Source organism: Eublepharis macularius, chromosome 6, assembly GCF_028583425.1.
Source record: "Eublepharis macularius isolate TG4126 chromosome 6, MPM_Emac_v1.0, whole genome shotgun sequence".
Classification (NCBI taxonomy): domain Eukaryota; kingdom Metazoa; phylum Chordata; class Lepidosauria; order Squamata; family Eublepharidae; genus Eublepharis; species Eublepharis macularius.
The window spans coordinates 71,969,504-71,996,111 of record NC_072795.1 but is presented as its reverse complement, the minus strand read 5'-3'; the positions used below and the strand labels follow the sequence as shown (position 1 = coordinate 71,996,111).

Below are 26,608 nucleotides of genomic sequence, written 5' to 3'. Positions count from 1 at the left end.
GGATGCTTTTGTATGTCTGCTTCACATCTCCCCTAATTAAAAACAATGAAGAATTAGCAATGGAGCCTGGAAATATACCACTACCTTTTGAAACAAGAATTTTTACAAAGTCTAAAGAAAAGATGTCAGCCAGAAGGAAGCAAATTTCCCTTGGAAGTCATCACAGATTTAGACTTCAGACCATTCCTTAAGACAAAATAAGAGGAAGAGGAACAGGGAAATCACTGTGAAGGAGCTTTGTTCCCCACACCAAGGGATTTGATTCATTCTGTCACGATTCAGGAACATGGTCCATGAAATTGCTTGTTAGATTCAAGGTTCTGCACCTTTTAGATATACAATGGCTGAGGGGCAATTTATGCAGGAAATTAACTGACATTCTTAAGAGACATCTGGCCATGGTAATGCCAGTGTCCTTGAGCTTCAGCTTTTGCAGGCACATACAAGGTCCTATGGAAATCATTATTTTTGTATTTTTGAAACATAAGCACCCATCTTTTGAAAGTTTAGTCCTCATTTGATGTACAAACTTCTGAAATCCAACTATAGGTTTCTGAAAATCATTGCTTTAAGGAATTTTGATATAGAATGAAAACTCAGGCATTTGAAAAGCCCTAGGAGGATTTATCCTGTCAATTCACATCATAGTCAGACAAGTGTTTATTTGCAATAGATGTTTAAAAAGTCATCAAAACCTTTTCCAGCCAGTTATTGTAATGGTTGTGCTAAAGGTCACTTGGAAATGCCAGACTGCAGCTCACACGGTCCATTTGGGATGAGGCTGTTTGCTCGTAGATGGCCAGGCTTTCCAGACTGCTTGGTGTCCATCTGCCTATCTACAAAAACTCAGGAAGATCACTTGAAAGGATAAGACCAAATTTTACTGTGTCTATCTCCATTTTGGTTTTGTTTCTCTTACGAAAAACGAAAAGCTTTTCATCACTTTCTGTTTCCTTATGCTAATTTCTCCATTAAAATCTACACATTTTAGTATTATTTTTGCATTAATTGCACATAAATGGTGTCAAAATCTTAAAATGGCATGAAATCCAATGAAATAGCATCATAAATGATAGTAACAAAAATTAGGCAGACCAGAACTGATAACAATGACAGCATCGGGAACCAAAATGAAACCAAAATTGCTCTATCAGCTCATCCATCCCTAATTGACTTCCTAGTTGTCTGATATTGTCTCCCAATTGGCTGATTCACATCCTAATCGACTGATGCAACAGTTCCATTAATAACAGCTTTAGTGGCATAAATGTACAGGGTATTTCTCCAGCAGTTCCAGGGAAATTTCTGACTTTGGAGTAAGCTCCTCTTCTTAGTTACAGATTGGGTCTTCTGGCAAACACCAAGTAGTCCTCTTTAGTCCTCAGACTTGCTGTATCTGGTAAGCAGGCAACAAGTTCCTGAATTCATTCCTACTGAAGTTTTAAAAATAGCATCGCCCACCTCCAATCCATGATTTTAGATATATGGACTCCTAGCCACGAGAAAGGGCTCAGTTGCAGTCCTGCAAACAACTTCTAATTCTGTCTTTTTGGACCAGTAATGTGTCATCAGTGAATCAGACATTCTTAAGGAAATGAAGAATTTTTCTGTGTGGGCTTGCAGATGGATTCTTCCCTGGACCCTATCCAAAATTCGGTCAATATAAGACACGGCATGAAATGTAGCTGCCCATAAAAAGAATTAACTACATTACCAGGAAGTAGATCTGGGGCACAGTTTCACCTAACTAATATAAATTTTACTGGTTCTGAGCTCTTTTTCATAGATGCTATACTAGTGGGGCCAAAGACACTACCCACACTGAGGAATGTGGAGGTTATTATAATCCTAAGTAGCAACCATTCCATAGGTAGAAACCTACCAGCAGACCCAAAACACAGACAGAAATACTACTAATCATCCTGTAATGTCCAAGAAGACCATGATTCCCAGACCTTCACCATTGACTGTTTCAACCTCTATAGTACCATTCATAGAGCCAAGACCACCTCTTCCAAGCCCAGTATTAGAACTAGGTCTGCTACAGCTCACAGGTGTAGTTTGATTGCTGCCAGCTTTGGACATTACATAATTCTAAAGAAGCTTATTTTTGCATTATTTACAAGCTCTTCTTTCACCACCAGGGTATCCATGTTAACAATCAGATGACAGGAAGTGGATCTGTAAGGCTTATCAAGCAAAAGGGTTGATTTCTCCCCCCTTAAACATTCACAGCAGCAATTGGAGGGGAGGGGGCAGCAACTTCCACAGCATACAGGAGTTTCCGCTGCATAAATTCAGTTTACAAAGTGGCAACTTGCAAGTAATCTCATACACTTAACACAGCATTATCTTGTAGATACCCATGATCTCAGTCAACACTACTTTGGCACAAGTGTTCTCTCACTTCTGATTGAAAAATAGAATAATGAAATTCATCCTTCATTGAGAATTCACTGCTTTTCTACTCCCTGGAAGTAAGAGATGGCCCTACCTAGGAACTACTACATTTTGAGGGTGGGAGTAGTCTTTGTACCCAGTTTTATCATTTTGGAACAACAAGATATAGGCTGTTTCTACACGTCTTACTGTTGAGCACAAACTTGTGCCTGGGGTGTCCCTCTCTCCAATCACAATAAGAGAGACACACCACGGAATCCTGTAGAAGGAAGCAATATATGATTGTTTATTAAACAATGGAGGAGCGATGTTTACACAAGGGAGTAAAAGGTCTCCTTGTACCCAACACTCGTCAGAGCTACAATAGCAGTGCAAAGCAATTAATACCTTTTGGTTAATTATAATATTTGTTATTCTATTGGCTCAGAAACACAGTGGCCACCACATTGGCTTAAGGGCAGCCACCTACAGACTGTCCAGGGGTCTTCTTATTGGAAGAATACTGCTTAGGTCAATAGCAGAATTATAATATTACCCGATACTCTTTTTCTTATCTCATCTGCCCTTGGCATATCTCTAGGATGGTACATCTTACTTCCTCTCTCATAGGTTTTTTCATTCATGCCCATTCTTTTGGTCAATGTAACATTTAGCCATTGGTGCCCCAGTGTCGCTTTCAGCAACCTTGGGGGGGGGGGCAGATTCAGGGATTCTTCCTCTGGATTCTGTGAGAGGAGAGCAATCTCTCCTTCTCTGGTATGTCCTGCTAGCCTTGGACAGTTCTGCTGCTCTAAGTTGTTTACAGCTAAATTCTTCCTTCTCTCAGCAGCATTGTTTCTATCTTCTTCTACAAGCTTCTATGGCTACATTTTGCATAGACAGTTCTACAAAGAGTTCTCTGTATTAAATCATATAGCAGGTGCATGTGACAGGTGCATCTCTACCATATAGCAAGCATTGTATTGTTAATTCTCAGTTCTCACAGTGATTAACATGTTTAACATATATTCTTCTTTGGTCCTTTGTTTCAAGTGTCATTTTCTTGCAAGTTGCGTTACAAATACTACAGTAGCTCCTGCGAATAGTAAAAGTGCATAATACTGAAAGGCACAGAAAAGTATATAAAATCTCTTTCATTAAATCCACATCCTGTATTACATGCTGCTGGAACATCGCACAAGACACCTAGAAGACAGTGTCTTCTTGCGTGAAATCGCACCAGGAAGGTGTGATTTTGCGCAAAACTCCTGGATGACAGCATCTTCCTGGCACAATTTTGTGCGAGAAGACGCTGTCTTCCAGGTGTTTTGCACGATATTCTGGTGGCAGGTAAGACGTGTGGAAACGGTCATATATTTTTGCAAACTAGGATGGCTTCTTCAGGGATGGCCTGCACATCTCATTGCAAACATGGGCAGTTTGTGTCTGGTGATTCTACACATACCCCTCCCCCAATTTTGTCTGTTTGACCTGTTTGATAAATTGGATTATTTGTGCTTCTAGAGCTTAAGCCTAATTTTTATGATGGTGGTCTATTAAAATATTTTCATTGAACTTCACTGATAGCTTCATTTTTCTCTATGAACCACCTCAAGAATTCTTGTCAGGAGTTTAGGCATATATGAAATAAAATAAATAGAATTTGCACATGTCTAGGAGAAGAGGGGGATGCTGTGAGCAACGTCTTCCTTGTATGATTTGGGAATGTGTGGCCTTGTATAAAAGCTGTTTATTCCCTCAGGGTGCCTCTTGGTTGCCATCTTGGCATAACTTTGAGGACGGCTTCCTAACTGAGCATTTATTAGATTATCTTATTCCTTGGAGTAACCGCTTCTATTAAATACTTCCCAAGCAGCTTGATCTAATGTAGAACTCCACTTTCCTTAACAAGCCCCAAGAGGCCTTCTCTGTCACCCAGCAGAAGAAGCAGATGTTGCTGAACCCACCTACGGGTAATATTGAAGTCAACAAGGTGCTTCATTATAATCTCACAACATCTTCAAAGGGTGAACACTAAATCTGTATGCAGGGGAGCGACAGTGGGAAAGACATGTTTAGGATGCTGTTATCAAAGCAGGTTACTGCCTTTATTAAAAATGAACAAAGCACAGTGCAGTCAAAAGGAAATGAAACTAGCAGGGTCCTTTATGACTAGAAGGTCTTTAATCTCTTTCAGCTCAATTACTTTGCCCAAATAAAATCAATGGCATAAAGAGCTCTTAGAGACTGCAGTGGTTTGTGGAATTTTGGAGCTGATTTTTCATACCCAAAGTAGTTTGATCTTTGCACCCCTGACCTCTTCAGAATTTGGCCCTTGAGCTGATTTAAGCGAAAAGATGTGGTTGAATTTACTGCCTTTGATGTGGCTGTATTGATAGTGATTCCAGATGTCTGTAGCAATAACTCAGAAGGGAAACAAAATGTGTCTAATTGAAGATATGTAAGTTATTGTGGAGATTTTGAGCTTTCCTGGGAAGGAATGATGGGAAGAGAGAGAAATGAGAGGATATGTGTGAGGGAAAGAGGAAGCAAACAAATATCATTAGGAACCAAGCAGTGGGCCTCCTGCTTTTTCTGTTGTCCGTGTTACATGAGACATTGAACTTGGCTGGTTAGAACCAGGGCTTTTTTTCTGGGAAAAGAGGTGGTGGAACTCAGTGGGTTGCCCTCAGAGAAAATGGTCACATGGCTGGTGGCCCTGCCCCCTGATCTCCAGACACAGGGGAGTTTAGATCGCATGCATACAGGAACCTGTTGATTTTGCCCAAATGCCAGGTGTAGGGTTGCTAGGGGCCTAAGGGCCCAAGTGGGGGGTTCAGGAGCCTGGGGCTGTGAGTTGTGCACCTCCCTTACATGTAGTGGGCACTTTCCTGCATGTCCCTGTTGTGTCAGAAAATGAAGTCATTTTCCAGCATGACAGAGGAATTGTGCTGTGCGCCGAAGCCAAGTTCTGTGAAAACCATCCCTCTGGAGGCAGTTTTCACTGAACTCCACTTCAGTACACACCATGACTCCTCCATCATGTTGGAAAATGAGTGATCTGAAGGAGTAGCTATGGGCACTGAAGCCAAGCTCAGTAAAAACTGCTTCCAGAGGGGCAATTTTCACAGAGCTTGGCTTCAGAGCAGACCATGATTCCTCCATTGCAGCACAATGGGAAGCATGGGAGCATGTGTATGCTCTTCTCCCTCCACCATGCCTCCACTACTTCTGGCCAGGTGAGTAGGGCCAGGGAGCAGGTGAGGGCAGGGGTTCCCTTGCCCCAAGCAGGGGAATGGCAAGCCTATCAGGGAGGTATCTGCAGAAAGCCATGTTCAGATGAATGAAACTGCCATGATAGAACATAGGGAGACAGGCAGTTACACAGATATGAGGCCATGAAAACTGTTGAATATGATAGTCATGACCTTGAATTGAGCCCTGTAACTGATGGGTAGCCAATGGAATGACTGCAGAATGGGAGTGAGATGCTTGCTCCATCCAGCTTCTGAGATTAAACAAGCTGCAGCTTTCTGCACCATCTGGAGTCTCTGACCTGACTTTGAGGGGAGACCTATGTAGAGTGCATTACAGTGGTCTAGTCTCAATATTATTGTGGCATGAGTCAGTGGCCAGATTGGCTATGTCAAGGTAGGGGGCCTTCTTCCAGGCTAGTCTGAGTTGGGAGAAGGGCTTTTTATTCAGCAGCATTTATTTGCTCCTCTAGCTCCTCTAGGCTCTTAACTGAGTCTGTCAGAGTCAACTGAACCCCATCACAGGTCAGAATCACAATGTCCTTCAGTTAAAAATGAAGCTGACGTTCTCATACAGCTATGCATTTCAGGGGAAGAAGGATAACAGCAGAGGCCAAATAATCCACCATTCTTCATGGTGTTGGACCCTTCATTACATTAATCAATCAATCAATCAATCAATCAATCAATCAATCAATCAATTAATTAATTGGAGTTATATCCTGCCCTCCCCACAAGCAGGCTCAGGGTGGGTCATAAGTATCAATAAATATAACAATCCATAAAATAATAATAAAATATAAAATACAGTAAACACAATCCACAAGGACCTCCAAGATGCTGCTCTCAACCCACAATTTCAGTCACAAACTTGCTGTGGGTTAGGTACAGTGATCTGATTAAGACAGCAGAAGCAGATCAGACCACGTAAGGGACCAGCTGGATAGTCTGCAGTCATAATCATAGGCCTGGCAGAACATCTCTGTTTTGCAGGCCCAATGAAACTGTAATAGGTCCTGTAGGGCCTGGATCTCAACTTGGAGAGTGTTCCACCAGGCTGGTGCCAGAGCTGAAAAGGCTCTGGTCCTGGTTGAGGCCAGGCAAACATCCTTGGAGCTAGGGATCACCAGTAGTAGTTGATTGATCTGCTGAACATAATGCCCTCTGTGGAACATACAGGGAGAGTCGGTCCCACAGATATGCAGGTCCCAATCCACAAAGGATTTTAAAGGTAAAAACCAAAACCTTGAACTTGACTTGGAATTCAACCAGGAGCCAGTGCAGCTGGCCAAATATGTGCCCTGAATGGGTTTTTCCAAAAGGACATGCACCACCACATTCTAGACCAGTTGCAGTTTCCGGGACAGTTTCAAGGGTAGCCCTGTGTTGAATGAGTTAGAGTAGTCCAATCTGGAGGTGACTGTTGCATGGATAGGTCATGATGGCTAGAGAAGTAGGGAGAAAGCTGCCTGACCTGCCAGAGATAGAACAACGCAGATCTGGCAACCAACAAGACCTGGGCTTGCATTGATAGGGAAGCATCCAGAATCACACTCAGATTCCTCGCTGTCAACATAGGCATCACAGGCACCCCTTCAAGGGCTGGGAGCTGAATTCTCAAATTCAGTAACACATGGCCCACATACAGGAACTCTGTGTTCATAGGGTTCAATTTCAGTCGACTGCTTCATCCACACAGTCACAGCATCCAAGGCCCTGGCCAGAACTTCTGGTTTGGCATCCAGCCAGCCATCAACATATAACTGGGTGTTATCAGCAACCCAGTCCAAAGCTTCAGGCTAACTTGGCAAATGGGCATATGTAGATGTTAAATAATATTGGGGAGATAATTGCCCCTTAAGAAAACTACATACCAGCAGTTACTGTGGTGACATCTACTCCCCAAGTGCCACTCTCTGTCCCCAACTGTGGAGAACGAAGACCAGTCACTTGCCATGTATCTCCACATTGGCAAGGAGTGGGTCTAAAGGTCATAACTGACCATGTCGAATGTTGCCCTCAAGTCCAGTAGCACCAGTGTAAAGAGTGCATGGTGGCACCGCTGCCACCATGTAAAGAGTGGGCAAACCCTCTGGGCCTGGTTCTGGTGCTGATAACAGCCACACAGTACCCCAGAAGCTCTCCCAGAGTAGTATGCCCCGCCTGTTTATACCAGACTCACCGGTTTCAGGGTTCTTAGCTGGAAGCCCTTGTGCACAGCAGGCAGACACTCAAGACACAGGAAGGAAAATTATTTATTAGCTCAAGAGAACAGTCAAATTAACAATACTCACTCTTGAGGCAAAGCAATGGCAATAAAAGAAGGAGCTTGACCTAATCTTAGCTAAAACAAAGCCCACTAGACAAATAGGTACCCAACCTCCATGCTCCTGTGATTCAGCCTCTTCCTCCTTTCTTTTCGATCCACCCCGCCTTTTCTTAAGCCTGGGGGAGGAGCCGCCTAATCAAGGACAACCACCAGGTGCACTTAATTAGCCACTTATCCACTGTTCTAGACAACCAGCAGCACCAACCCACTTCAATCCAAGTGTCGACTGAGGTCATCTATGAGGGCAACCAATGCTGTCTTCATCCCATGGCCAGAGTGGAAGCGAGACTGAAATGGATCCAGGATGGAGGAGTCCTCTAGGAAAACAGCTGCTCTGCCACTGCCCACTCAATCAGCTTACCAGGAAAGGGAAGATTCAATACTGGGCAGTAACTGGACGGGTTGGTGGGGTCCAAGGATGGTTTCTTCAGAAGAGGACTCCCCACCACCTCTTTCAGTGCTCCAGGAAACTCACCAGAGTTCAAAGAAAGATTAATGATCTCCATTATGGGACCTGAAGTTCACCACCATTGAATTTAACCAGCCATGATGGACAAGGGTCCAAGGGGCAAGTGGTAGGCCTCACAGTTCCCAAGATCCTGTCAACCTCATCCTGGGAGAGTTCACTGATCTCACACTGAACCAGAAGATGGCCAAGGGGCCTCCAGTTCACATATTGTATCAACCATGGCCAGCAAGTCATGAAACAGAGACAAGATTTTACACACAGAAAAGCTCCCAAAGACCTTACAGCCAAGTCCCAAATGAACAATTTGTTGTTCTCCTTGCAAGAGGGAGACTAAGGACCAAATTATCCTAAATAATTGAGCTGGGCGAGAGCTTGCAAATCCAATGGAAGTGTCATAAAACTCCTTTTTAGTCACCTTCACTGCCATCTCATAGGCTCTCATAAGTATAGGATATCCTTGCCTCTTTGTCACAAGTATGCTACACCAGTTTGGTGTAATGGTCAAGAGCATGGGACTCTAATCTGGAGAACCGGGTTTGATTCCCCACTCCTGCACTTGAAGTCAGCTAGGTGACATTGGGTTAGTCACAGTTCTCTGGAGCTCTCTCTGCCCCACCCACCTCACAGGGTGTTTTGTTGTGAGGATAATAATAGCATACTTTGTAAACCACTCTGTGTGGGTGTTAAGTCATTCTGAAGGGCGGTATATAAATCGAATGTTGTTATTATTATTGTTATTCATACTCTAGCCATCTCAGCTAACAAGTACGCCACCACACTCTAGCCATTTCAGCTCTAGCCATCTCAGCTCCCATTTCATCCCCCATAGCTCCTCAGTATACTGAGGAGCAAGTCTGGTACGGGGTGGAGAGGACGACAGAGAGCAACTTCATCAATGGCTTCAGAGAGACAGACATGCCAGTCCTCTACAAGCTCATCCAATGAACTGCCAGGGGGCATCGAATCCCACAGAGCATTCCAGAATCCAATTGGTTCCATAAGTCTCCACAGGCGAGCATAATACGGCACTCTCGGCTGGCAGCAACAGCTGCTTTGGCTGGGGGGGGGGGCGCACTTTGCCTCTCCAGAGGAGGAGGCGGCAGTGGCACTTTCCCAGCTATCTGGGGACACGGTTGGGGGTGAAGCTAGTGGCCTTCTCAGGCCACTCTGCCCACAGCGCTTCAGATGCGCCTTGTGCTTGGCCCACCCACTTCACTCTGTGTAAGTGCAAATCTAGCCGGTGGCTGTTTATTAGGACTGGGTAAGATTTTTTTCTTCTTTTCGCACAATAGGAAAGGGGTGAGGAGTTTTTTGCCTACCTTGTACTGTCTGCATGGAGTGGTAATTGGCTTACAGTGGGTCTGTTAGGTACTTCACCTGGCAGGTTAGAAGTTGGGGGAAATTAGAGGGCTGGTGAGCCCCATTGGCATTTCACCATTGGTGGGGAATTGGGATCTTTCAGGAGGGGCTTTCTGCTTTATGGCCCAGTTGCAAGGACAGACTGCCTGGTGGGGAACCTCTGGATAAGCCAGTCCTCCCCCAGCTTCATGGCAGGGTGGTGGAGCTTTAAGGGGGGGAACTATTTCACCTGGCCAGACTGGGTCCTAGCCGTGCACATGGATGGCTTGCACCCAGGTCAGTGGGGGCTTGCCCGGACAGATCAGGGCGGATGTCCATGGGTAACCCCAGGGCCTGACCTGTATCGCTAATTAGGCCCTTGCCGTGTTGACAGTTATGTTGTTGTAAGTTAATAAAGTTCCCAACTCTTGTGGCTGTCCCCCTCTTATGACTGGGGGGGGGGGCAAATTGGTTCACTGCCTATGCAGGTGGGGGAGAGAACTGGTACATCCAAATGGGCATTCAGGACAAAGTGGTCCAACCATTGCACCACCTCAATTACAACTAGGTCCACATAAATCTCCATCCCAAATATCAGATCCAGTTTGTGTCCCACCTGATGTGTTGGAGCTGACACAGATTGGGAAAGTCCCAGTGCTGCCATGGAAGACGTCAGGTCCACAACCTGTGAGGAGGCTTCATTATCATCGACATGGACATTGAAGTCTCCCAAAACTAAAAACATTTCAAAGAAAAGAGGCAATTCTGCATTTTTACAGGATGCCCCCCCACACACACACACACACATTTCCTTGAGTTGCATGCAAGTGGAAGAGTTCACAGAAGGAATAGTGGAGTGGCTGTTTTTTTGGTATTCCTGAATCTTTTCTCTGATCAGGGGACCAGCAAAATGTACCACTACAGAAACAAGGGAGAATGAAATAAAATTGCCTTCTTCCCTTCTTTGCTGATGGAAGCCTCAAGTGGAAGAGAAAGAGGCAATTTCACCCAATTTCCACTCATTCTGTGGTGCATTTACCTTGTCTCCAGATCCTCAGAGAAAAATGTCAAGCTCCTATTTGTTTATTTATTTAAATATTTTACCCCATTTTCTTCATGGTTCAAGGTGGCTTAGGATAATAGATTAAAACATTTACAGTTAAACCAAAATAAAATAACAACCCAAATCCTTTTCAACCCCAGCCGGAAGTAAGAGACAGACACAGGCTTGGATTAAAGGGCCGTTTATTAAATGACCATAAACATAAAGCACAGCAAGAGCTAACTAAGCGGTACAGGTCAAGCCACGGGATCAGCCCACTGACCATCGCCTTGCCTGTCTGGGCGAGGCCTATGCCCCGGGTGTAGGCCATCTCACAAATGGCTGCAACCCGGCCAGCCAGGCCATGGATCCCCCCTCAAGTACCTATTATGCCCCAGCCATCTAGCATGAGGGTAGGCCTTGTTCCTGGGGATCCCCGCAGGCGTCTGCCCATGTTATGGTAGCTGCCACAAGCATACCACACTGATGGCAGGCCCTGTTCCCTACCCCTAGGGAAGTGCCACAGGGGCTCACCAGCCCGCACCCTATTCCCAAAATCTCCAGCCGGCAACTAACTAAACAGCACAACCCAACATAACTCAGAACACTGCCATTAGTGCAAGGTAGGTGAAAAAAACCCTCTCCCAAAGCCAAACAGGGAAAAGAGGGAAAAATTCCTACCTGGCTCTGTACCCAGCAGCTGGCTATTCCCGCACTAAAACAGGGTGAGGTGGATGGGCCGAGCGATCTTGCACAACTAAAGCTGGGGAGAGCAGAGCTGCCATAAAACGGCTCTTGGCTCCGCCCCCCGGCTAAGCCCCAGATGCCCGGGAAGGGAGCTTGCCTCCTTTCCACCAGGCGGGGCTGCAAATGGCAGCTCCCAGCCAGAGCGGCGTTATGCCGCAGCTGGGAGAGCCGAATTGCAACCCCAGCTGGAAGTAAGAGACAGACACAGGCTTGGATTAAAGGACCGTTTATTAAATGACCAGAAACATAAAGCACGGCAAGAGCTAACTAAGCGGTACAGGTCAAGCCACGGGATCAGCCCACTGATCACTGCCTTGCCTGTCTGGGTGAGCCCCATGCCCCGCGTGTAGGCCATCTCACGAATGGCTGCAACCCGGCCAGCCAGACCATGGATCCCCCTTCAAGTACCTATTATGCCCCAACCGTCTAGTATGAGGGTAGGCCTTGTTCCTGGGGATCCCCGCAGGCGTCTGCCCATGTTATGGTAGCCACCACAAGCATACCGCACTGATGGCAGACCCTGTTCCCCACCCCTGGGGAAGTGCCACAGGGGTTCACCAGCCCACACCCTATTCTCAAAATCTCCTGCCACCGCGAGGGTCAAGCCTCTGCTTAGACCCTCACGCCCCACATATGGCTTAAAGACAACTGAAGCCCTTGCCGTAGGTCATCTAGAAATATTTCATTGCCCTCAGGTGACAGGTGTACACCGTCGCCTCTGTAGAGGTGGGCAAATTCGGCCCCAACTTGGAGTGTGGCAAATAAATGCCCAATGCTTGCCCCAAAGACCTCTTGATGGCGTGGTTAGCCTTACGTTGGGCCCTCTCTATTGCCCTGGGATCTAAGGCTTCTCGCCAAACCTGGTGATGTAGCGTCTCTGACCATAATATAAGCATGCCCGGCCATCGGCTTCTTATACCACTCAGGTCCTCAGCTACTTGCATCAACAGGGCCTTACCCGGCACCAGCCCCAGGTCATTACCACCAAGGTGAATGACCAAGATGTGTGGGGGAGGACCCTTCCATCCCCGAAACAAGAGTGGCAGCAGGCCGGGCCATCTGAGGCCACTCCGGCCCTGCCACTCCACAGTGGCCACAGCACTCAAACCCACCTGGGATCCAATCGGTGTTCTCTTGGCTTGATTGGCCACCCAGAACACCATGCTGTGGCCACAAATCAGGATCCTCTTCCTCGCATGGCCTGACACGGCACCTGAGGAAAGAGCAATTAGTTTGCCATTTAAAACTGAGGCAGGGGCCGGATATAGGACCGAAACGCCCTTGACCGCTACCTGCCCACTCTCTGAATCGCCTGCTGAGGGTATCCCATGGCTGCTGCCATAGAGGCCGCTCCAATCCGGAAGGAGTGGGTGCCGAATTTGACCCCTGACAAACCAATTTTCTTAAGAGCCCTCTCTGTCATGGCCCAAAACTGATATTTAGTTAATGGGGTCTGATCATGGTGGAATAAGATCCCCTGATCATCCCCACAAAGCATGGCATACTCCCTGAGGGCCTTAACAGGACACAGCTCCTGCTCAGCGCAGGGGCCCAAAAGCAAAGTGCTCCCCCCATTGCCACTTGTCCGTCTTGGACCATGTAATCCCAAGGGAGACTTTATCCCCAATAAATTTTATGTCATGGGCAGTCAAGGCCCGGCCAGAAGCGTCTGTACGCGATGAGGCCACCAGCTCACTAACTCGCAAGGCACCAAAGAACGCTGTCAAGGAAGCAACGTGAAAGAGCTTCCTTTTAAACACTGAAGAGCACACTTCCACCCACGCGGTCCGCAACCCCTTCAATACTGATGGGGAGATGGGCTGCCTAGGGTCATTCAGCATTTTAACTTCCCTGGCCCAGCCTTCCAGCATCTTTCTAATCCTGAAAACACCCGTGAATTCAGGTAAGCCACGACTGCTGGAGCCCCGCTGACGCCCTAAACGGATAAAGTTGCCCTACCGCACAGTCGTAGGCTCGGCGTGTACTGGGGGCAATGGACAGCTGGATCGCTCTATTTACTTCCGCCGTCCAAGCTCCCATAGCTCCTGGGGCATCCTCGCTGGTTGCCTGTCAGCCCAGGGGGCAAGCTGCCAGAATCGTTCCATCTGTTGGCGAGACAAAGCATCTACCACACCATTGTTAACACCTGGAACGTATCTGGCCCTAAATAAAATGTTTAACTGCAAACATTTCAATGTAAAGGCCCTTACCAGCCTCATCACCCTGGGGGATCTGGAGGCCAAGGTATTGACCACATGCACTACAGCCAAGTTGTCGCACCAAAAGTGGGCAGCCTGGTTAGCCAATTGTGGTCCCCAAAGCCACACAGCCACTAACAAGGGAAAGAACTCCAAAAACATCAGGTCTTTGGACAATCCCTGGGCTACCCAATCTGCAGGCCATTGGTCAGCACACCAATGCCCCCTAAAAAAGACTCCAAAGCCTGTAGACCCGGAGGCATTAGAGGTGACTTGAAGTTCGGCTTCTAGCAAAAGATCCTCCCTCCAAAAAGTCACCCCATTAAAGGTGCCAAGGAATTCCTTCCACACCAATAAATCATCCCGCATGCCCTTGTTAATTCGTAAGCGATGATGGGGCAACTGCAAGTTCCCCATAGCATCACACAGCCACCTGAGGAAAGCCCTCCCAGGCGCAACTGCCTTCCAGGCAAAGTTTAAATGGCCAACTAATTGCTGTAACTCAAGGAGAGATACCTTGTCTCTACTCAAGCAGTCCTCTAACCTGGCTCTAAGGTCTACCACTTTCTCCAATGGCAACCTCAAGGTCTGGTGAACCATGTCGAGTTCAATACCTAAAAGTGTCAGGACAACACCTGGTCTCTCTGTTTTCTCGTGAGCCAGAGGAACCCCTAGTTCCTCAGCAAGCTCCGTGAACCCTGCCAGTAGCCTGGCACACTGCCCCGTGCCAGCTGGCCCAGACATCATAAAGTTGTCTAAATAATGGACGGTGTCTGGGCAGGTGCAGCGGCGACGCAACTCCCATTCCAAAAAGGAACTGAAGCGCTCAAAAGCCGAGCAAGATATGGAACACCCCATAGGAAGGGCCCTGTCCATATAAAACTTGCCCTCAAATGCAAAACCCAAGAGATCAAAGTCTTCTGGGTGAACAGGGAGCAAGCGAAAGGCAGATTTGATATCGCACTTTGCCATTTCAGCTCCCACCCCACACCAGCACACAACCTTGACCGCTTGGTCAAAGGAAGTATAGTGCACCGTGCAGAGTTCATCCAGAATGCCATCATTCACCGATCCACCTTTGGGGAAAGACAGGTGGTAAATGAGGCGAAACTCTCCGGGTGCCTTTTTTGGCACCACCCCCAAAGGAGAAACCCTCTGGGACAGGACAGGAGGGGCAGCAAAAGGCCCTAAAACCCTGCCCTCAGCACACTCCTTTAAGATTTTTTGATGGACCACCTCTTCCATGCCAGCCACAGATCTAAGGTTGGCTGCCATGAAAGGTGTCCGGGAACCCTAGAAAGGGATCCTAAACCGATACTTAAAACCTAAAAGTAAATAGTCAGCGTCCCTGCGCCTTGGGTACACCTGAAGCAACCGCTCAAGTACCCTTAGCCTTACTGGGCTGGGCCCCCTTTCCAGGCCCTTTCTGACCACCACCACCCCCAAATCGTCTTCCACCTTGGCCCCCCTGTCTTCCTTTGGGACAGGCAGAATGGGCATGGGGACCCGTGCATACAGGGCACTCGTGCCTGTACTTGCATGCCTTCCTGTTGCAAACCCCCTTGGACGTAAAGTCCCAGCAGAGCAGCCGTAATTGAACGTGCTGCCCCGCAGAGGTGCGGGAAGCTGAACCCTGAGTGGGTCGAATAATCATATGACTGCTATCGGTCCTATCTCCCAGGTTGGACTTTGCTGGAGCCATCACCTGCACCCAGAGCTGGATATGTATTTGATCCCAGGGGAGGCCAGGGGTCAAAGCCACACGCATGCGGAACTCTTTGTCATACTGAAGCCATGCGACCCCCTCAAAGTCAGTATAGACACTATATATTATGTTCATATACTGAAAGAGGGGGAGGGCCCTGTGTGGCTGCACCCTGACCAAAACCCTCGCATAAACCAAGAACCCAGGCAACCAATGAGCCCAGGTTCTGTCAATCTGCCGGCGGCGGATCTTCTCCTTATCCCTGTCAGCAAGATCGTCTTTATCCTTCTTCTCCAGTTCCCTGAAGAGAAGGGTAAAGATGTCCACGTATTCCCCTCTTACAATTTTCTCATGGGTAGCCTGTGTCAGGTGATCTCCCAATGGTAATGCAGTATCCCCGGGGGGCAACGCCCTATAAGGGACCATGCCATATCCCTGGGCTCCGTAAGGTGCCAGGCCCGGCGGGCAGCCATATCCATAAGGCCACCCAGCCGCAGGAAGTGGAAAGGATTGTCCCTCCCAACCGGCAGCACTGCCCGTAGTTGGCAAAACCAACGCCTGTTGCTGGTGCAAGGAGCCACCGGCATAATTAGGCCACATTGACGGACCCGCAGGAGGCTAACACTGTGTGGGATAACCGCTAGAAAGGGAAGGGGCAGAAGCGCCGGAAGCAGCCGATTGCCCCCAGGGCCCCCAGGGCCAAGTGGTGCTCTGTTGGGGCAGCAGATCCTTACCATCAGGTACAGGCGGTTCCACTGCTATGGTGACTTGCCCACTGTCAGCTGGCCATTCCTGGTCACCGTCAGGAGCACCTTCCAGTGAAGTTGGATGTTCCAGGCCTCCACCACCATCACCTGCCGCCACGCCTGATAGTTTCTCGAGGGCAGAAAGGCGAGAGGCAAAATCTTTATTAAAAGCTGTCTTTGCAACTCTTTTGGCACCCCTGCGCGGCTGAGTGGGCGCAACAGCTGGCGCCATGCCCCCCTAACCCTCTCGAGAGCGATAATGCGCTCGATAAGTTCCTACCTGCTCGGGCCTTCATCTTCGTCTGAGGACAACAAAGCCGGAGGTGGGATCCTTGATGCTGGCCTTTTAGTCAGCTGCTTTCCTTTAGACAGACCCCCTCCCTTCTTGGGTGGCATAAATAAAGCAAAGGCTGACCCAGCAGCTGAGAACACAATGATATACCAGACTGTTCACAGCCCCACCACTTAACCAATGATACCACCCACCCTACAAGGTAGGACCGAACCTGGTTAAAATGTGAAAGAGCCCTAACAGGAACAGCAAATCCACCCCTAGGTGGCGCCCAGATCTCCTAGTGACGAAAGCCCAGCAGGAACACTAACGCGCTGCTACCACTAGCTGGCGGTAGGTGCACCCCAAGTAGGCCACCGGCTGCACAAAATGGCCACCAGGCTGTACAAATGATCAGTACACCAGCAACAAGATGGCCCCCAAAGCCTACACAATGCAGGCTATTGTCCCAACCCCCACATCAGCAGGGTATTTTAACAAGGGGAAAGAGCAATTGGCCACCCAGCCCTGACACAGGGCTTATAGTATATAGTCAATAGCCCAATTCAAGGGGGTGAGAAAAACTTAGGGGGGGGCAAGAGGCCTATGGCGCTAAAGCGGGGGGAGCAGGCGAATAGACCCCTTACTCCCTGGGCCGCCCCCTGCCACCGAACTAGCCACCACCAACACCTCTGAGACAGCTAAAACTGATAATTGCCTGGGCTAAGCAGCCACCGCTGCTACCATGGCTGAAAGAGCCTTGGCTGAAAGCGCCAGGAACGTGCGCCTCCAAACAATAGCGTCCATGGCCGAAAATGATGACGCTGCTTCCGCAAGGGCTGCAGAAGCGCACCTCCCAATAAGCGGCCCCGACAACGCCCCCCAAGGCCCTTCAACCACCTCCCAACTGGGAGTTAGTTATTAGGGGGGAAGGGGTCAGAGTGTTGTTGGGAGTCAATAAGGGAAAGGGGGAGGGATGGGTGGGAAACATATATTAAGAAAAGGGGTATATTGTTGTAAAATGTTTTTGAAATGTATGTGAACCCATCATATATATATATATATATATATATATATATATATATATATATATATATATATATATATATATATATATATATTAAAAAACCACCTCCCAACCGGGGCCGACGAAGCAGAGGCCAAGGGAGAGGCAAGGGCCGACTAGGCTGCAATTCTGACGCTCGGAGGAGAAGGAGAAGAACCCTCCTGCCTCTCCGAGTGATCTTGCACAACTAAAGCCGGGGAGAGCGGAGCCGCTGTAAAACGGCTCTTGGCTCCACCCCCCAGCTAAGCCCCAGATGCCCGGGAAGGGAGCCTGCCTCCTTTCCACCGGGCGGAGCTGCAAATGGCAGCTCCCAGCCAGAGTGGCGTTATGCCGCGGCTGGGAGAGCCGAATTACCTTGGGGAAAATAGGGAAGGAGAAGCTCAAACAGCTACTCCTCTTCCTCCAAACCTATGTATGTAGTGATGTGAAATGCTGAGAGAGACTATGAACAACTAGAACACAACGTGTGTCTGTAGCATTTTCCTCGGCCTCCTACTGTCACTCATGCATGCTCACCTTTTTTGGATAGCTTTGCATTTCCAGCCTCAAACATGTGGCACATCTTATCTGGCTGACCTTTGTTAGTCTTAGAGATAATTTATATAGTTCCAGGTTCTATAATGATGGGGAAAAACTGCCCCCTGTCCAGTTTTTAATCCATGAGCTGGTAGGACAACACAAACTAACAAGCTCTGGAAGAAAGAAAAGCCCACGAAATCCAAAAATATAGACTCTTTAAAAATAGCTGACAGTATCTGTAATTGAGGTAATAAATCAGATGCTACATTTCTGCCATTACATGTGCCAGAAGGCCAAGTTCTCCTGAGCAACTGAGTAAAGGGTGCTTGTGGTATGTTGCTGATTCAGAAAGCATTGGTCTTTTGCCCCTGCAGCCACCCAAGCAAATTCAGTATGCATAATGTTGCTTATTCTTTCTCTTTCGAAAGACATAAAGTCCAGACAGATGAACTGCATGTAAATGCAGATTCTTCTGCATTGCTGTAGACTGGGGAATTCTGAAGGTTGGGGTTGTGATGTTTTTGTAGGAAGCAGTATAGGAAAGGTGTCATGAGGCATTTGTTAATTGGAAGATAACTTTTCCTGTTTTTTTTTCAGAAGGCAAGAGGTGAGCATTTATTTCTCTTGAACAGGGATGGTGTTGGTAGCACTTCCCTCTCTGTCTTCCTATACTTTGCTTCTCCACTTTAACAAGAATGTTGTTTCATGGAATGATTTATGCTGTAGAAATAACCGGCGAATTACTGCACCTGACAGGAAGAATAAGGGTTGCATTATGCAGTGCAGGTGAGAGGTGTTGCACATGACAATTTTTTTAACAATTCCCCAGCATAGTAATATATAGAATAAAGAATATAGAATGGGTAAAAAAAACCAGAGAAAACTAGTTTTAGCTAATTATGATCAACAGTACTTTTTTTCCTTTAAAAAAGAGATGCCAATTCTCACAATGTTTGTCACTTTGGGGGCCCATGCCTCTTGGCCAAAAAGGATGCTGGTACTGATTTTCTGTCAGATCTGCTAAGCACTTCACCAATCATGAAGCAGTGTTCGTTCAGGGCCAAATTGGTGGCCTCCTCGAGGCTGACATTGAGGTCAGATCCAAGACAAAAACACCATTCCTTGGTCCTCAATTGTATCCAAAGGCAACCTCAGAACCACCCACAAGGAGGGTGAAGAAAACAAAACACCTTGTGAAGGAGCACCCAAGGACCACATCTCAGAGCTGATACCTTGTGACTGAGATTAAGGAAGAGAATGTTCTTGTGATCACACCCAGAACTCCTTGACCTCATCTATACTTTCCTTTTAAAAAAAATTAAAGATTTTATTTAAAAAGAAAAGATATAACACTTTCCTGACAACCCACCTGTCATGTATGCAAGCATCCATGCCATTGTTGTGTTCTGTATTGTTGTGTTCTGCAAACATCTATGCCATTGTTGTGTTTTGCATTTTATACTGAGAGTGATATAAGCATCCATGCCATTATGTTCTGCATCCATGCCATTATTGTGTTCTGTATCTTACACTGCATCTTAAACTCATACTGATATAATGTCAAAGCTAAATACTGTATCTTATGCATTTTATATAAGTCACCTGAGGGTTGTCTAGACAGCTAATACTAATTTCCAGAGGAGCAAGTGGCCTCTTTGTTATCTCTAAGAAATATGCACTTTCACTTCTGAGTGTCCTTCGACCGAAGCTGCAGCTATGTACTGAAATGTATCTTTTCACAGGAGGGAATGTCTCCACTCTGTACTTTGTCTAGACTAAACTACTTTGTTCCCACATAACTTTTTGAGTTTTTGCACCTGAATGCAAACAGGCCAGTGGGCGGGAGAACATCCCCTATAATTAGTAGTCCTATTGTTTGAATAATCACTTCTGCCAAATTCTACCTATGAGTGTACGCCTGAACTGAGTAGATCTCTAAATAAAGTTTCTTCAACCAATGCACCTGCCTGCTTGCTGTGAGCGACTTGGGGATCTAACTGCCAGGGACTGCCACCCTAGGACTGACATCACCTATATACCTCCACCTCAGCACTCTCCACCAGAATATCACTCAGGCATTGACTCAAAGGAGGAAAACCAACCACGTGAACAGTATGACGTTGTTTCTAAGAAAGCCTTGGATTCCTGACAATGCAGTTCGGGCTTCCAGATCAGGCTCTTCCTATGAGGATCTTTTTATGTTCACTGAACAGATGACAAGGATGGCACAAGCACTTGAATTGGACATGCCATCCACAGATCTGAAGACCAAATACAAAACATGTTGAGATGGTATCCAAAACATGCAAAGACCTGGGTCTGGTTATCAACGTGAAAAAGTCTGATACCCTCTTAAACTGTAACCCACAATTTTATGCTCCTGGATTGGGAAGGCCACACTAAGTCAATCAAATTTATACTGTTAGCCTTTACGAAATGTATTCAAAGGTTACTGGGTTTAATGTCATCTGTATCTTCTGTGATCTCCTTCACTAGATTATATATGCATCCCCTACAAAACTGGTTTGTGAGATTGTTTAAAGTATCCCTTCACTCACCAAACTATGGATTCTTAATTTCTCACAGAGTAATAAAATCACTAGCATGGTGGGCATGTGATGCCAGCTTATTCAAGGACATTTCTTTTGGTTCTGCACAGCAGGAAATTAGATGCAGAGGAGTTAGCCGTATTAGTCTGTGGTAGCAAAATCAATAAGAGTCCAGTAGCACCTTTAAGACTAACCAATTTTATTGTAGCATAAGCTTTTGAGAATCAAGTTCTCTTCGTCAGATGCCTGATACAGAGACTGAGCAGGAAATTAGTTATATTATTCATGCATCACTAAAAGGTTGGAGGTGCACACTATGGTGAGATGACCATACAAAGCAGATAGTCACCTTATGAAAGAGCTCTGCACATTAATGTTTTAGAATTAAGAGCCATATATTATGCTATTGTATCCTTTGCAGCTATGCTCCAGGGTAGAGAAGAGCAGGTGCAAGCAGACAACACCATGGCAATGTATTACCTCAAGAAACGGGCACTGCCTCCCTGACCCTTTGTTCAGAGGCCACTGCCATCTGGAATTGGGCAATTCTCAACAATGTCAACCTTCAAGTAATTCATATAGCTAGCTCAATATCTATAGCTAGAGGCAATATCTTGAGCAGAGTACTGGATTCTAGCCATGAGTGAGCACTGAGAGTTGCTTATATACAAGCTAGTTTCAGGTGGGTAGCTGTGTTGGTCTGTAGTAGAACAGTAAGATTCTGGTCCAATAGGACCTTAGAGATTTTGAGGTGTGAGCAAAGCTCCCTTCATCAGACATATAGTGTGGAAAAAGATAGGAGTCTTTAAAATCCTGATAGAGGGTGGGAGGAGTATTGCAAATACTTTAAATCTTGTTGCATTCTTGTTTGTAAAGTTATATATGTGGTTCACCCCACCTCCTTTGTGTGTACCTTGGTACTCTCCCAATGAGGAACTACACAGAAGAATGAAAACAAGATTGCACTTACCTGAAACCATTTTTCATCGAGGTCTTCTGTGCAGGCACATATTCCCTTCCTCCTGTCCCACTGTGAACTCTCTGGTGTGAAGTCTCCAGTCTGAGCTTGTCGTGTCTCAGGAGAAGCAGTCACTTCTCCCTCACAGTACTTGACTGTTTAAGCAGGAAAATGGGCTCTGATGTGGTCAGGGAGAAGTTGCCCCAACAGAGCTTTAATTAAACTAAAAAAAATTGTCTGAGTGGCTGGCCCACACATGCACAGTTCCAATGTGTGCCTCCACAGAAGAACTTGATGAAAAATGGTTACAGGTTAGTGCAACCCCATTTTTCATAGTTGTTCATAAACAATGCAATTGTATGCACAGTCACTCTAGTCTTAAAATCAATGGACGGGGACTGGAGTCACTCTGCATAGGATTTTTCTATTTGTGCTGGAACAGGGAGACCATACACCATTTATTTACCACTAATGATACATTAATTCCTTTCCTTCCATATCCAGGTCTCAGGTGATACAGTGCATATAAGGGGGCCCCTTGAACCTCTAGAAGGATGGTCAAGTAACATAAAAATGATAAGCTAAGTTTTGCAATGGCCCCTTCTCTCATATCCACAATGCCCAATGATTCCTGATTCTAGAATTGTCTCATGCTGATAAAGAACAAGAAAAGAACAAATATTCTCTATTTCCTGTAGCGAACATACCCATCTTCCACTGCTATTGTACAATGCCATTACTAGTATAATCATTCACTTAACAAGTCCTCAGTCCATTCTTACACTGCATATATTTGCAGAGGAGAGAATGTGTAAAATATGCACGTGCACTTGCAAGTAGATTGGCTTTGGTTTCTGATTAGACTCCTTAATGAATCTCTGCTTTTCTTCCAGATTACCCTGACCTGCCCTTGGAATGGAGATAGAGAAGATGCCTGAGAGTGATGTTTGTTTGTACTCTTCCCCCAGGACATGCACGTTATCAGCACCGATGAGAATCAGGTGTTTGCTGCAGTTCAGGAGTGGAACCAGAATGATACATACAATCTTTACATCTCTGATACCCGAGGAATCTACTTCACTCTGGCTTTGGAAAATGTCAAGAGCAGCCACGACCTGGAGGGCAATGTGATGATAGACCTCTATGAGGTATGTGACAATAGCAACCATTCTCATATATACACAAGAAAGTTCCTAGCTAATGGACTGTCCTAGAGGACTGTCCTTCACCTGTAGCTGAAAGTTTCTCCAGGTGCACAATGTGCCTTCTTTCTGAGGAGTGGAGACACCAGGACTTTATTATACCTGGCCATTCCAAGATGTTGATTTTGATTTACAATCCTCAAAATAGCTTAACCTTACCAATTGTCTCAGTTTACAGTCTCCAAGACTGATCAAATATTATGTAAGTGCCTAGAGAGGACTGCTGTGGAAAACACAGTGTAATCCCATGGAAACTAATTCTAATTTTAACCTATTGAAATCAATTGCTTTTCAGTGCAATCCTAAACAGAGTTATACCCTTGTAAATCCACTGAAGTCAATAGTCTTATAACGGTGTAACTCTGCATAGGATTGCACAGAGAATTGTTTTGAAGACTTTCTGCACATCTTCTCTCTCGGAATGATCATCAATGCATGAGCCTGAGAATCTTTAGAAGCACTCTCTACTTTTATTTCTTTGGACAACGTTGATGGAATGAGCTATTTTGATAGAATTTTAATAGAATTTTAAAGTGCTGTGTATTTATACCATATAGCAATATAAGAGGAAATTATTCAGTCTCCATGAATTTTAATGGTTGTAGTGTGTTTGAAGTGGTTCAGAAGCTGCTGCCCTGGCTTTTGTGGAGGTGGGCTGGGGCAGGAATATATCTAGAGACATCCTTTGTATCAGAGATTTACAACATGTACACTTGGGGGCTGCTGTAGTCTCCAATGAACAGTCTGGGCCTAGAAGTGTATATTACCAGATAAGCTAACATGCCCATGATGGTCAAATTCTGTGGTCCCATGGTATGTTTGGAAGACATAACTTTACTTTAGGGGTGTGCATTTGGACTTACCTGAGTCCAGAATTAGCTGTTTTGAGTCAGCTCAGGAATATCCAAAATGATCCCAAACAATCCTGAAATTCTGGAAGTAATAAAAATGTACTTCCTGTGTTTTGGGTTTCTGGATACCAGAAGTCAAGAGGGAGTGAGAGAGGAAGCTGGCTCCAGAATTGATTTTGGAGGCCAGATGTTGCCAACTTGCCATAGAAAATAACAATCTTTTAAAATGTAAAGGGTCAGAGACACTACCAAACAGCTGAATAATATGAAAAATCACTCTCCTACTTAGCTGAAGACAAGTAGTCACTAGAGGTTGGTACGGACCGGGAAAAAAACACAGGAAAAACCCAGAAAAAAATGTTTTCCCCTACGTGATCAGTTGCGTTTCATGGACCATCACACAATCCCATATCACATCTATTGCCACAAATTGCACCCAAAAAACCATGCACTTACCACTTCATTGCATCACCATGGCACAAAAATGTGCTTCAAAACCATAGATCCTCATGGTCCAGTGGCAAGGTATTCCAAAAGGAGGGGATCAGATCCTCCTGTTACAAACCCAGTTGTAGACAACGAGTCCCTCTGCTGGGATGCAGCCAAAAGGCAGCATGCACTGGTGGACTAGGGGACGGGAGGACCCACGGGGATGTAAGAAGTCAGCCCCAGCCTCTGCCATATTTAATATAGTCCTGTGATATAAAATCACAGAGCCCTGAATTAATGCAGTCTGATCTGCATCAGGGGGAATTCTAACTGGCTGAGCAAGAGCGTTGCTGAGTCCCGCCTGGGAGATCAAGGCATGAATGTAATGTCATGCTAATGCCAAGGACTGGAGGCCTTCCCAGCTGTGGGTGTGAGATTGTGACAAGAAAGGGTATCGTTGAGTCATCCCACTTAGCACATTTTGAGGCCCTCCTTCTGTGATTAAATTCCCACCCCTAAGATAGAGAAGCAATCAGTCAGCACTGATAAGTTTATAATTTGTCTCTGGGAACATGCATTTTCATATCTAAATTCATCAGCTCAGCTCCAGGCAGATTTATTAGCAAAATGCTCCTTTGTGAGGCAGCAGGGAAGACTTTGCATTTCCTTTCACACACCCCAGCAGGAGTAATCAAACTTTTGTAATTCCCAGGAGATGACTTTTACGGTCTTTGTTTGAATGGCTGTGGGGGCTCCCCAACCTCAGGACACATTTTGCTCTATAAAAAATCAGAGCTTTGCCCCATTCAAATTGTACATGCTCACCCAGGGTAGTGTTCTCAGAGTGTCTCTCTCTCTGAGGGCCAAGCTACAAGTGACAAATGACACTTGAATGGCAAGTGTATCTCTCCCTGTTCACTTGCCCTCCACTCAATCCACTTGCCAGGCAAGTGTCTTTCGTCATGTGCAGCTTGGCCCTCAGCCCTCTTCCCTGGCCAAGAACGTGGGACGTTTGAAGCTCTCTTCCTCTGTGCTCTACTCTACTCTTCTGGATAGGTAAATATATTTCTCCATCCCTCACTCTATTCCAGTTTCTGGCTAGCTTCCTAGGACTCTGTGTGTGTGTGTGTGTGTGTGTGTGTGCCAACTATTTTTAATTGTCTCTTGTGTGTATGTTTGTTTTCCTCTTTGAATAAAAAATGCTCTTTAACTTAAAAGCATCATGCTTCATCTGCTACCTTGAGGAGGGGATCCCGTAAAAATTGGTGAAGTTATCCTGCAGTTACCCCTCTTGCATAGCCTTACTCCTAGCCGCTAATTCCCCCCCCCCATTAGCAAGGAGCCATTCAAGTAACATGGAAGGATGTTAAAATTTCCTTTGTGGGGAGGGTGCATTCGCACTTGGCAAGGACAGGGGGTGGTCCAGAGCCGTGACCCACCCATGCACCTTTCCAGCTGGGACAAGTGCTCTAAATAATAATGATCCTGTTAGAAAGTATAATTTATAAAAGTATTCTGTGAGTCCTCACAGGCTTAGCCCTTGAGCCTGGCTGTGGAACAGAAGCAGCCAGAATCTCAAGCAAAAGCTTCAAATACCTCTGTCTATGACTGAAAAATCCACCCTGCAGTTTCTCCTGCCTGCCTCTTACTGCCCGCTGGAAACTGAAACCACTTGCCTGAGATGTGTGTGTGTGTGCGGGGGGTGTTACTCCTGCTCTCATAGAGAACAGGAGCTCTCTGTTTGACAGCCAGAGAAGATCTGCAGATGTCCCCTCCGTTTCCTAGGAAATTAATTGCTCAGTGCTGGGATGTCTGATTTCATGGACCAACGGACCAACAGACCAGCCCAAAAGTCATCATATCTGTGAAAAATGCATGTCCCACAACCTGGCTGTTCACAAATGCCGAACTGGGCTAGTCTGTGTCAAATTTTGGCCCTTTTTTTTTGGTTCGTGCCCGCCTCTAGTAGTTACAGATCTAGTCAGTTCCTATGTCAACTGATAATCATCTGTATGTCTTCTTTGAATTCTATGGTGGATGGAAGGTAGGAGGATTGTAATAACACTAATAACAATAACAACAACAACAACAACAACAACAGAACCATCTAGGCCAAACTGTTTTCACTTACATGTAGCATGCATTCTGGGATAACTGGAACATTTCATACAAAACTAAAAAAGAAATGTAATATTGAAATATAGACTTTTGCCATCTTGTAGACGATGAAAATGCCCTTTTCTTTTCAAGTGAACCTTAGGGTAAACCAGTAAACTGTGACGAAGAGAACTGTGGTTCTCGAAAGCTTATGCTACAATAAAGTTAGTTAGTCTTAAAGGTGCTACTGGACTCTTTACTATTTTGCAACTACAGACTAACACAGCTAACTCCTCTGGATCTTAGGGTAAACCTTTTACCACAATTTGGTAGGGTCACTGAAGGCCAGATAAAATTGTATCAGCCTACCGTACAGCCCATAGATAGCTAATTGACCAACCTGGCTAAACAGAAAAATATCATTGGGGTTTAGAAATGCTTCCTCAAGAGAATTTCCTG

The 26,608-nt window shown here is 46.0% G+C and overlaps 1 protein-coding gene across 1 annotated transcript in view; it reads left to right on the top strand.

The window, feature by feature from the left end:
* The window catches only part of SORCS1 (sortilin related VPS10 domain containing receptor 1), a 699,625-nt gene that overhangs the window by 542,983 nt on the left and 130,034 nt on the right, over positions 1–26,608 (top strand). Inside the window, exon 9 of the mRNA XM_054983089.1 lies at positions 22,539–22,718. Within this exon, the coding sequence (XP_054839064.1) occupies positions 22,539–22,718 (180 nt within the window). The remainder of the gene's footprint in view (positions 1–22,538; positions 22,719–26,608) is intronic.